This window comes from Crocodylus siamensis, chromosome 1 (assembly GCF_052110815.1).
Source record: "Crocodylus siamensis isolate JL-2025a chromosome 1, ASM5211081v1, whole genome shotgun sequence".
NCBI classification, from domain to species: Eukaryota; Metazoa; Chordata; order Crocodylia; family Crocodylidae; genus Crocodylus; species Crocodylus siamensis.
In genome coordinates this window covers 211,372,636-211,384,981 of record NC_143395.1, presented here as the reverse complement: position 1 = coordinate 211,384,981, position 12,346 = coordinate 211,372,636, and the positions used below count along the sequence as shown (strand labels likewise).

The 12,346-nt window shown below is 43.0% G+C and overlaps 2 protein-coding genes across 7 annotated transcripts in view; one reads left to right on the top strand and one right to left on the bottom strand.

Annotated features, from left to right (window-relative positions):
* Window positions 1–7,984, top strand: part of FILIP1L (filamin A interacting protein 1 like) — a 324,599-nt gene extending 316,615 nt beyond the window's left edge. For 3 of the 5 annotated variants that reach the window (XM_090055823.1, XM_090055814.1, XM_090055796.1), the window contains one exon: window positions 4,149–7,984. In XM_090055823.1, the coding sequence (XP_089911949.1) occupies window positions 4,149–4,337 (189 nt within the window). In that variant the 3' untranslated portion in view covers window positions 4,338–7,984. The remainder of the gene's footprint in view (window positions 1–4,148) is intronic. The other 2 variants (XM_090055832.1, XM_090055805.1) reach the window with 2 other exon arrangements.
* Window positions 1–10,759, bottom strand: part of CMSS1 (cms1 ribosomal small subunit homolog) — a 383,380-nt gene extending 372,621 nt beyond the window's left edge. Inside the window, exon 1 of one of the 2 annotated variants that reach the window (XM_090055845.1) lies at window positions 10,370–10,759. In XM_090055845.1, the coding sequence (XP_089911971.1) occupies window positions 10,370–10,696 (327 nt within the window). In that variant the 5' untranslated portion in view covers window positions 10,697–10,759. The remainder of the gene's footprint in view (window positions 1–10,369) is intronic. The other variant, XM_090055855.1, reaches the window with a different exon arrangement.
* Between the last annotated feature and the right edge of the window lie 1,587 nt (window positions 10,760–12,346).

Genomic DNA, 12,346 nt, shown 5'->3' with positions numbered 1-12,346 from the left:
TCAATGCTATGTGCTTGCGATTGGCCTTTCCTCTTCCAGATGTTTGCAAATGGCCTTCCTTAGGATCACACAATCATAGAAAATTAGGGTTGGAAGGGACCTCAGGAGGTCATCTAGTCCAACCCCCTGTTCAAACAAGACCATCCCCAACTAGATCATCCCAGGTAAAGCTTTGTTTAGCTAGGTCTTAAAAGTCTCCAGGAATGGAGAGTCCACAACCTCTCTGGATAAGCTGTTCCAGTGTTTTACTACCCTTCTAGTGAGAGAGTTTTTCCTAACATCCAGACTAAACTTCCCCGACTGCAACTTATGACCACTGCTGCTTGTTCTGTCATCTGCCGCCACTGAGAACAGACTAGCTCCATCCTCTTTGGAATCACTCCTCAGGTAGTTGAAGGCTGTTAAATCCCCTCTCAGTCTTCTCTTCTCTAGACTAAATAAATCCAGTTCCCTCAGCCTCTCCTTGGAAGTCATGTGCCCCACCCCCTTCACCATTTTCATTGCCCTCCGTTGGACTCTCTCCAATTTGTCCACATCCTTTCTGTAGTGGGGGGCCAAACTGAACACATTACTCCAGATGCAGCTTCACCAGTGCTGAACAGAGGGGAAGAATCACTTCCCTTGATCTGCTGGCAGTGCTCCTACTAATGCAACCCAGTGTGCCAGTAGCCTTCAACAAGGGCACACTATTGGCTCATATTCAGCTTATTGTCCATTGTAACCTTGCAGGCCCTTTTCTGCAGAGCTGCTGCTCTGGCCAGTCACTGCCTACACCCTTGGGTTGCAGGGCCAGATTGGACCGGGCTGGGGCAGTCCATTGCCTCTCCCTGTGGCTGCCCATGCCCCTGACCTTCAGCAGCTCACCCTGAGTGCCCGGCACCACTGTGTACAGGTGACAGGTGCTTCACCTCCAACCGCCACAGTAAGTTTGGTCCACTGCTGGGAAAGGGGGGGACATAGGGAGCCATGCTACAGCCCACCTGCAAACCGTGGCCCCCACATGGGGCTGGAGGTGGGAGGGACAGGCAGTGACTCCTGCCCCCCTGGGGCTGCCCCACCCCAGGCTATGCTGTCACAGTAGGCGGCAGTGGTGATTTGGGCTCCATAACTAGCCTCAGCAATCCCTTCCACACCCCCCACAAAGTCAGGTCACATCCCCCCTCCCCCTGACCAGCTGGCCGCTCCTCAGAGGGACTCTGCTTAGGGTGCCGTATCTGGCATCTGGTTGCCATGGGCACATGAGAAGCATGCAGAGCCTATCAGTTTGTGTGCTGCTGCCCCTGCAATGGGGTGAGTAAACCCCACTTCCCCTAAGGCTACTGGGATCTGCCCCACCCCTGCTCCAGTGAGGGGTTGAGGGGCTGGGGACACCTTACAATGGGTGCTGCTCCCTTGCCAGGCAGACCCAGCAACACTCCAGAGCAGGGTTTCCCACCCCCACTCCTTTCTCCAGCTCTCTGAGTGGAGTGAGTAGCAGTAATGAGTGGTCCATTACTTTGGCTAGGAAGGAGAGACCCTCCGTGGCTGGAACAGATGGCCCACCCCAGGGCTGCAGAGCATGCTGGGATGCTGGAGGACTCTGATTTAACCTAAGCCAGGAAGGGGTCTGGAACACAAGTTCCATAAACCGGTTTGACTTCAATCGGTTAAGTTTGATACTACATCCAACCAGGTTTATCTCAAACCAGTTGCAGCCATTTTGAAACTGGTTTATGTACACTGAACTTCTGTTGTTACAAGTTTAAACTAGTTTCTGATCACTTAAACTGGTTTGTGTGTAACTTCTATCCCTGGCCTTTATGTTTGGCTACATTGTTCTTTCAGCAGATGTCTGGAAAATTCGAGTCTCCCCATAGTTTTTGATAGATTTGTCACCAGCTGAAAGAGTGCCTTATGTACACTGAAGAGCAGATAGGAAATTAATGAGATTCTACAGGACTTTGACCATAACACCATAACATCTAGGAGGTATTTAAGTGCTTTGCAAATGTTCACAGTTTTGCCAGAGCAAATGCTAAATTATTTCAACTCCACATACACAGAGGTAAGCAACACAAATGTCCTTTCCAATCCCTTATCCACAGTTCACATTCTTTCCCTTACTATTTGTAAAAATCAAGATAAATCTCTCTTTACCCAAGCCAGGAAATTTAAGCATGTGCTTAAGTGATGAAAGTACTTTACTAGGACTCTGACAATTAAAAATTAAGCATATGCTTAAGAACTTTTCTGGATACAGATGTTAGTTTGGAAAAGTTAACTGTCTTTTGTAAAAAAAAGTTACTCATTCCCCTCTCCCTGTTTCAGAATTCTCCTCTTGAAAGACCAGGGACAGAAAAGTCTTATCCAGGTACTGAAAGAGGGAGAAAACTATAAGAAGAGTCTGCCATTAAGTCCTTTTGTACATACAAATATTATACAACTTTAAATGTACAACATATTAAGTAGCACCACTACCAACTCTGTATACAGTTATTCCAGCACAGAAACACTGACAGCAATACAATGTATTTGCAAACAGGGCACGAAATACATCTTATAAAAATGCAGAAGTTATATTTCCAGTATAACTGTGTACATACCATACCATCAGTTGTTTAAAATGGTGTTGGGGGGGAGGGGGGGGGAACCTGTGACTGCACACCACCTACCAACAAGTCACATTTTTCCAATACATTTTTCAGTAATAAGTGATAATACTGCAAATGCACTCAGATCACTAAAAAAACAAAATAATATCAAGTGGAAAAAATGAGTTAAACCTCCAGCAACAAGAGTTTATTTCTCAGCAATTCAAGTCAACAGCAATAACATCTGGTGACGATTTCTCATTGCAGTTATTCTTAAGATTCCCCTCTAGACTATAAAATTATACCAATGTGATGAGCATTAGAGGAATGTTACTGTGTATTTTGCTTAAACTAAATGCCCTATACTCAAAAGACAATACCAAGGAGCTCTAACCTGGGAAAGTTGACAGAGATGGAGATAACCAGTAGTCTGCTCCCTTACTTATGAGTCCAGAATTATTCCTTACAATGCTCTTTTTAGCATTTTGTCCGCTTCTAGAATTAACAAATGCCTCCTGTGATGGAATTTCCAGCACTTCCCTTGGAAGGCTATCCAAAACAAATAGCAGTGAAAAAAGGTACTTATCTTCCAAAATTAAATTTAAGTTTTCTTTTTCTGAACTTCATTATATTCCTCTCAAACCCAATATCATTAATTTTAAATAACATTAGGCAGCTACTGCATTTTGTCTCTCTCCTGTGAACTCACCAGCTTGTCTGGATATTTTTTTTTTTTTTTTAACTAAAAACAATGTCCACAACCATAATAGTTACATGTATATTTTCACAGCAAACAACTTCCATAGCTATTTTCATCTATAGACCTTAGCATGCTTTGCAAAGGAAGCTTAGCATAACTGTTATGCTTTACAAGCAGGAAAACTGAGGCAGACATCAAATTGTCCTGATTCACAAGACAGTAAGACAGCAAGGAACTGACCAACATTTCCTAATTTTTAGTCTTGTAATATGATGTAATAGGGTTCCATATGCTCCCAGAGGACAGGACACTATGAACTCAGTATTTGAAGCAAGCTCATAAAAACAGTGGAAGAAAGTGTTATCATCTACACTTCTTTCTTCCATGGTAAAGTGACTTTGGAGATAGAGACAAAGTGCAGGTAGGTCAGGCTTTTGTTTTTGGCTGATATAATTCACAGTGATATTTTTGACCATCTTTAATATTCACACTCTTTATTTATTTATCTTCCTATTCATTATTTAGTGCCTTTAGTTACAAAGGCTCATTTTGTTTCCAGCTGTAATAAGCCAGTCAAGTGCAAAATATTAACACAGTTATTACCCATGTCAAAAAACAAATTCACATTTTTAGGCTATTTTTGAACTAGGTAAACTGTGCTGCCATCTACAGAACAGAAGTTTGCAATGAACTCAAAAACAACACCCAGCTATGAACTCATTCTTCTCCTATTACATTTACAATTAAGAAAGAAGCTGTTTTTTGTCTTAGCTGTAACTTTAAAAAAAAGCTAGCTTAGGAAGGCCAGAGGAATAATTCTGTCCTTTCTAAAGACACCCACATTAACTGCTTCCTTTTTTCCTTTGGTTTATTTCAAGATTGCTGATATGTTCCGGCGTTCAATTCCTACTCGGATTCCCAAACCAAAGTCTACAAGCATAACCAAGTTACCCATGAGAACTCCTACTGGGCAGCTCCACAAGCCACTCCATGATAGCAATAATGGAAAGCTACACATCGTAAGAACTGTATCTAAAACTTGCCTTCAAAATGGAGGGAAAAGGTAAAATATTCTCTACTATGCCTATGTGTACCATCTCCTTGAAGAATGTGAATCTCTGGAACAATCACTTCCAAAGAGCTGTGTGAGAAACAGCTAATACTTCCACAAAGGATGAAATAAAAAAAGCTAACCATTCACAGGCCAGTAAAAAACAGCAAAATTCACACTAAAACAATAATCAATATACTCTCAGGCCCAGACTGTGCTCTCATTTCCAGTCTAAATCCTGATCTCCAGGAATTTTTTTTTATTATTATTTTTTTTTACAAATGATTGCAGTTTTTGGCTGTACCATGAAGTGACAAATGAGGCTACAAATAAGTTCCCACTTCAAGTTCAGTTCTGACATCCCTCCTCATACAAATAAAAACTGCAATTTTACAATAGATTGGTGAATGTTTTATAACCAAAATGATGAGTAACTGTGTGTTATTTTTAAGTTGGTCTTACAGAAGTGTGTTTCAGTGTGGGTAATTTTATGTTAAATATCACGTAAAATAAGACAATGAGCGGAGGGATGGTGAAATTTGCTATTTAATAGTGCCAACTGAGCATAAAGCGGCAAGCTTTGGGTTGTATGCATTATTATTTTTTAGACTAATGGAAAAAAGTGTCAATTCCCACAATGGTTAGTTAACTGGTGTGATGTAGCCACACTTGTATGCATACAAAAGCCATATTATAAAAATGGATGCAAGAATTAAGACTTTCAATATGACTTCTTAATCTGCTGTATTAATTTCTCACACTTTACTAGAATTATGGTGTCTAGATTTCTGATTGTTTATAAGCTCCCTACTGGAGCAGATATCATGCTGTGGGTACAGTAGTTGACTGAGAGTTGGTACTTTGACAGAATGCTCCTAATATCCTGATATATATGTACATACACTTGAGTCTCCACTCAGCCACTGAACAAACCAATAAAAATAACTGCTGGCTACTTGCCTCCAAAGTGATGCTGCCAACACAAAGCTGTATTAAGATACAACAGTATCATTTTATTTCTTGAAGGATGCTTTTCATTGCAATAATTCTCGAATTCCTTTGAAAGGTTTATTTCAAATATTACTGATACCGTTCTATTTTTTCATATGAAAATCAATAGAAAACTACTATTGGTGACTGTAACAGGCATCCTGTAACACTGGCTAATTCTTGGCTGCTGTACTAGAACAGCAATCCTCAACCTTCTAAGGCTGAACAGCCCCTCAGAAAATGTCAGCTCTTAGCACTTATTTTTCAACTATAGAACAATAAGCTAGCAATCCTCTTTGCAAAAAAAATCAAAGAACAGATTGCTTTTAATACTATGGATTCCTATTTGAAATCTCTGGGTTTATTTTGTGAATCATGTTTGTGTGACTAATAGTGGCAACCTTCAACTCCCTTGAAAACGTTTCAAGGAACCCCAAAGTGCCACAGCACACTGGTGGAAAATCACTGTACTACACAAACCAGTTCTTTCAGCTTGCTTCTCTCATTCTCTCCTGATCACTCTCTGCCTCTACTGGAACTTGTCTCAATGGTCACACTAAATCTGTAATTATTAGATTAGTAATTTGTGGAGCTGGTGCAATTTTTAAATTCTGGCAACATGGAACTTTCCACAACAAGAGTGGTTTTCTAAACTCTAAATAAAGGGAAAGACTCTGTCACTGAGAAGAAAGGAACAGGAAGAATCCCTGAAATCCAAAGCCTAGTCCCTGGTTCTAGAGATGGTCTCTTCTTAGCAAGGGGGTCATGATACATTGCTCAAAGGCAATAAGATGAAGTTTGTGCTGCTGCTCCCAGTAATTCTCCTGCTGCATGGAGAAAGGACAGCAGTCACCAGGACTGTCAAGCAAGCCCCTTTCATCAGAATTAGTTCATCTGAGACAGGCAGCTGAACATTATCATTCCTTCTTTGTTAGTACTCAATGCAAAGGGTTAGTAGGATTGGACTTTAAGGCTACATCACTCTAGGGAATGGGGGTCCAGCAGAACCCAGATGATTAATATCAGGGTGGTTTGCAACTAGCTTTCTTGGCACCAAGCTGCAGCTCAGCGGATTGTTTCAGCTGTTACTTCAAAGGACACTGCTTCTCCTCACAGCTGGAGCTCATCAGCAGTCCCATACAAACCACAGGAAAGAGCTGGAGCAGCTCAGTGCAGCTGTTTGCTAGATTCACACATACCCCCAGCTACTTCACAAACCCTCGACTTGGCCATGGGTAAGGAACCTAACCCTATGAAGAATTCAGGTTTGACTGTATTAAACCAATAATTCCTTGTGATGCTCCTACCATACAATAATCCACTCCAAAACAGTTACACCAGCTTATCTTGAATTTACCAATTAACTCCAATAACCAGAATCATAGCCTTGATGTAGAAACTAATTGATGACTTTTAGCCTGTGTCCTGCATGAAGTCCTGTAGTCATTAATCACTTACCCCAATACAGCCATGTCCTCAAAACTAAGCACTAACATGAAAGTATATTTTCTTTTTAAACAATGTTTCTGAGTAAATGCACTTAAGAGAAGATACTGCAGGTTTTAATAGTGGCCCCAAATACACAAAAGATCTACTTACATCCCAGCCTGGTTTTAACTCCATTGAGTGAATATGAAAATCTGTTCCGGCTGCTTTGTTTAATTAGTTTTTCTTACCTTTAAAATGTTGGGCTTAATAGAAACCAACTTGGTGGGGCTGAAGTTGTGTATTTCATGTAACAGGACATGCCCAATATTTGGGGGATTGATGCTTTTTATAGCAAGGTGCTTTAAAAAAAAAGTAAACAAATAAAGCTGGGATAAACAAACACTATTTTTTAAACCCAAAGGTAACTGGATATTTCAAACAAATGTGTTTAAGTCCATAAGTGAGCTCACTGACAGTATTTTCTTATACTTCACATTGTAAATTCTAATTTATTTCCAACTGTCAAATGATGTACAACCATTTTGTATTTTCCATAGGACACAGTAAAACTTCAACGTATGGTTTTTCATCCCTACTATGTAAAAAGTAAATAAGTGAATTAAAAACAATGGAAAATACTGTAACAGCTTCTTAATTGATGCTTACTTGTGCCATTGAATTACTTGTATGCTGCATATGGTTCCATGTAGAGACCCTGTCAGAGGAAGTACAGGCACAGGATCTAAGCTACAGGTTATGTGGGCTTTACCTATGATCACCTGTTGTCATTTCTAGTAGTGCATACTCCAGGGGGGGGAAAAATACCACAAAACAAAATTATGCAGAGGTTTCTGCAAAAAAGAGCAAACTGAGATGAGAGAAAAAGGGCTTCTGAGTAAGTATAATACAGTGTTCTCCAAACTCATGTTCTGAATTCAGTCTTCTAGTTCAGAAAGTAAGAGTCTCAATGACCAATATTTTTTCTGGGTATTCTATACAAGCTCCCAGACCTGCAGCCAGTACAAAAATTATTTATATTTGACTTTCCCACAAATTATTCCTCTTTATTTCTTGAAACAACTGACAGCAAGTTTAGCACAAATGGAGGTGAAAATGACTGTACAAACCAGCATTTTTTTTTTTTTATAATTGCCTTCAGAAAATATATGATAGCTGTAAAGCCATAATATTGCATCTTCCTGAACTTGCCCAACCTAGAAGACTCCCAGTACTCTGGGCAAGATTAGCCCCAATACCATCTTTCACAGTAATACTCAAATGTGTTTTATTAAACATTATATGTATTTTTAATGGATTGTAAAACTGTTACTGTAATTGACTGTATGCCTTGATCATCACATGGAGTAAACAAGAGAGATGATTAGCTCCTTGCACAGGATGTTTTCACAAAAAAAGTGACTTGTAATACACGTAAAATGCTCATGCACACACGCAAAATATAAAATGCTCATGCACACATGCACACGCATTTTGTGAGCTACACACACACACACACACAGCTTCTAAGACCTGCAAAATATTATTTTTGAGAGAATTTTCTTGCAGTAACTCTGTGTTGCATGGAGGAGTTAATCAACAGGGGTACCAAACTTATGGTCCACAGGCCAGATCCAGCCTGTGGAACCATTCCATCCAGCCTGCCAGTAGTCCATCAGGCTGCCAGATATTGTGGAGTACAGCCTGCTGCAGAATTCAAGGTTCCCAGAAACTGATGGAGACCCACTGGCAGATGGTCTCCAGACCTATACTACTGCCTGAACATGGACCCACACTGCCACCTCTACACAGATCTATGCTACCGCCTACCCCTTAACCTGCATTGCAGTCACTGTTGCTGGCTCCATGGATCTAGCCCAGGATGAGTTTGACACTCCTGCTTTAGGGGGTAGAATAAAGCATAGCACAAAGCTTGTGCTGCCACACTCTGTCAGCTGGTGGAGCTGGTGAGCCATTTTCCCAGAGTCCCATAGCACTTTGTCTCCTGGAGCTGCCAGGACAGCAGAACCCCTAGCAATGCACTTACTGCCTGTTCAGTGCAGGGCTCCTTACCCTACTTCTCCCCTTGCACTGGGGCCATGGAGCCACAGCACACCTGGTTCTTTTGGTGTCTAAGGCTCCTTTTTTGTGCCTTTTTTTTCCTGCACTCTGGGTCACATGAGAGACACTAAATTTGCCATGGGATGCTGCTGCACCAGAAAGAAGTTTCTGATGTAGTCTGGAACTTCGCTGAGGAGGCAGATTTGTAAATTCTGTTGTGGGTTCACCATTTTCTTCATAGGATAACTTAACTGAATGTGTAACATATAAAAAAAACCCAGTTGCACAAAACTTACTTTTACCCCATAACAAATGTAACATGTGAAGGGGGCCAAGAAGCACTATGTGTTCACTGAGGGAGAGTGGAATAGGGAAAACCATGCTCTGATGCTCACAAGCCATTATCATAAGACTCTGAATTCCCCACAACAGATGTCAGAATAATTGCATGTTTCATGTTTGCAGCTCAGCATCATAATATGTCAGGTGAATGTTATGATTGCAAAAACACTGGGAAACTGGACAGCTAAAGGAGATGGGATTCACAGTCTGTCACGTCAGGACAACTGGCTCATCTCATCTAGGCTAGTTGGGGCCAAAAGCTGTCCTGGGAAAGGGAGAAATTTTGTTTCCGGCCCAGGAATTCTGGGAGGCCCGAGAAGGCCATTGAATTTACTGGGTTACCAACAGGTTAAACAACTCAATCCTACAACTTACTTAGGCCGTGACCCTAATTTTAGTACCCACAAAGCACTTGGAGTACTTGGTAGGGAAACTTATCCCGAGACATCAGCTCGGTTTCTCAGGGTGCTAAACTAACTCATCGCTCCAAAGGGTCTACAGACAGCTTCTGGAAAGCTAAGGCAGTGCTTCTCAACCTGTGGGTCACAACCCAAAAGTGGGTAGCAAGAAGATATGAAAGGGTTGCAAACAAGCTTTAAAAATGGATTATCCTTTAAAGGAGAAAACCATGGAAAATCACGGCTTTTCCATTGTAGGATGGCAGAGTTCCAACCTGCAAGGGGCTGCCCATGCCCCACACACTGGGGGGCTGGGGCTTCTGGGCAGGGAGCAGCAGGTTGGGAGTCAGGAGACGTTCCCAAATAGGTCCTGGTACAAAGGTTGAGAACCATGGCCCTAAGGGATCTGAGGGTGCTGGGGGCCACCACTGCACAGCAAACAATGCTGCCACTGGAACAACATTCCTACCACAGGATAACCTGCCCAGGTCCTGTCTGCAAAACTCCTGTGTGAATAAAGGAAGGGGGGAGACACAGACAGGTCATGAAGTTGTGAATTGGGATAGAGCATACCCTGGACCCGGGCAGAGGCAGAAACTTAAAAGAGTCCCCTATAAGCATCCAGGGGCCCGCTGAACTTCGCACTCAAAGCAGAGTCCCCCCCCGCTTGCTTCATGTCACTGGATCTCGGGGCTTCATTTTCCCTCACGCATTTCCCCAGGCCGAGGGGAAAGGGCACTGGGCCCCCCTGAAACACCCTGGCCCCGCTGGGGAGGAGGGCGCCTGCCGCCCCGGGGAGCACGGCAAGAGGAAGAGGGGGACGAGGAAGTACCTGGGCTGCTACTACTGCTGCCAGCCCCGAGCTGCGCCTCCCACCAGGGCTCCTCCAGCGCGTCCCCCATGTCCGCCACAGGCCACGCTGCCGCCGCACGCGGGTAGGGAGGTGCAAGGCCGGGGGCGGCGCTGCCGCCGGGCCCCGCCCCCTGCAGAGGCAGGGGCAGGAGTGCGGTGCCCCAGACCGGGAGAGAACGGGGCCGAGCCGAGCTTGTCTCAGCACGGGGAGCTGAGCTTCGATCACGAGAAGAAACTTTCTAGCTAGGAAGGGAGCGGAGGGGCGAGCAGTGGAGCAGGCTGCCCAGCCGGGCGGTGGGATCTCCATCCTTGGAGGCTTTTGACCTGCTGGGATGCTGTCGTTGGGGCTGGGCCTGCGTGCGGCAGATGCCCTGGCGACCCGACCCTCCTCTCCTCTAATACGATTCCAGGAGACACACCGCATTGCAGGTGTCCCCAGCGCCTGCCCTCGGGCCCGGCTCTGCCATGGGAGGGGGGAGAGGGGAGAGGAGCTGCATCCGGGGCGCCGACAGTAGTTGCCGTGAGCCACAGACTCCACAATCTGCAAGTTGTTGTTTTTTTTAACTGGTAAAAAGACCAAAGTGAGTTGGAAGTCCAGCAATGGATCGCATGGGGGGAGGAAGGAGCTGAGCCCTCTGACTTGTCGCATTTTTTTTTACAGAAATGCCTCTCTCATTGGGCCCTGAAACCAAAACGATAAAGCCTGTTTTTTCACTGAGATTTTTTCCTAACCTCCTGCCTGAGAGAATATAATACAAACACATTGCCTTCAATATACTTTTTATTGCCCATAATCTGTATTTTACAAGCATTTAGGCAAGTGTGCATCTTTCCTCAAAAAAAACGAGTCATAATGAAGTCAAGGAAGTGGGAAGTATAGGCATCAGATTCTTCCAGTGACTGCTTCCACTGAAGTGTGTGAAGAGCCACTGTGAATTCCCCACAACAGATGTCAGACTAATTGTGTGTTCATGGTTGCAGCTCAGCATCACTAGATGTCAGGTGAATGTTCTAATTGGAAAAACACTGGGAAACTAGAAAGCTAACGGAGTTGGGATTCATAGTCTATCACAGAAACATAGAAAGTGAGGGTTGGAAGGGACCTCAGGAGGTCATCTAATCTAACCCCTGCTCAAACTGGGACCAGCCCCAACTAGATCATCCCAGCCAGGGCTTTGTCTACCCATGGCCTTTACAACTTCCAAAAATAGAGATTGCACAACTGCTCTGGGTGACCTGTTCTAATGCTTTGCTAGCCTCCTAATGAGAGAGTTTTTCCTAATATCTAACCTAAACTTCCCTTGCCTAGAGTAATTTTTTTTGTTGTTCTCCTCAGGACTCAAATTGTTTTCTTGCATCTTTCTTCAAGCAAAACTGAACACAGAATTTCAGTTGAAGCCCCACTGGTGCCAAGTGAAACGATTACTATTTCACCTTGCGTATCATGCTCTTGCTAATACATCCCAGAATAAGATTAACTTTTTCTCTTTTTTAAGTAAGAGGATCATAATGCTGATACATCATGAGTATCCAAAAATAATTACTGTGGTTCAGATTGCTTCAGTTAGTACTAAGTATTTCATCCAGCCCTGCTTACCTGAATACATCTAATTTATGTAAACTCTTGGGTTTTTTCCCCCTCATTCTGACCTATGCTCTTACCTGTTTGACAAGATTGTATTAATAGTCACAATTAACCTTTTTTTAAAAAAAAAAGCAGTGACTATTTCTGCCTTCTGTCATCCCTTGTCTTCCCTCCTTTTTGCAATGCATTATTTAACTAACATATTTTTGTCTTTTTTTTTCTTCTAACATATTTAAATAAACTTTTGCACGTTGCCTTATGTCCCTTACTAGCTGAGAAATTCGTTGTGTACCTCATTCCTTGTGATATGATCTCTTCATGCTTGTGTTATTCTTAAATTCTCATCTCTCAATAAATGCCGTTGTTTCCACT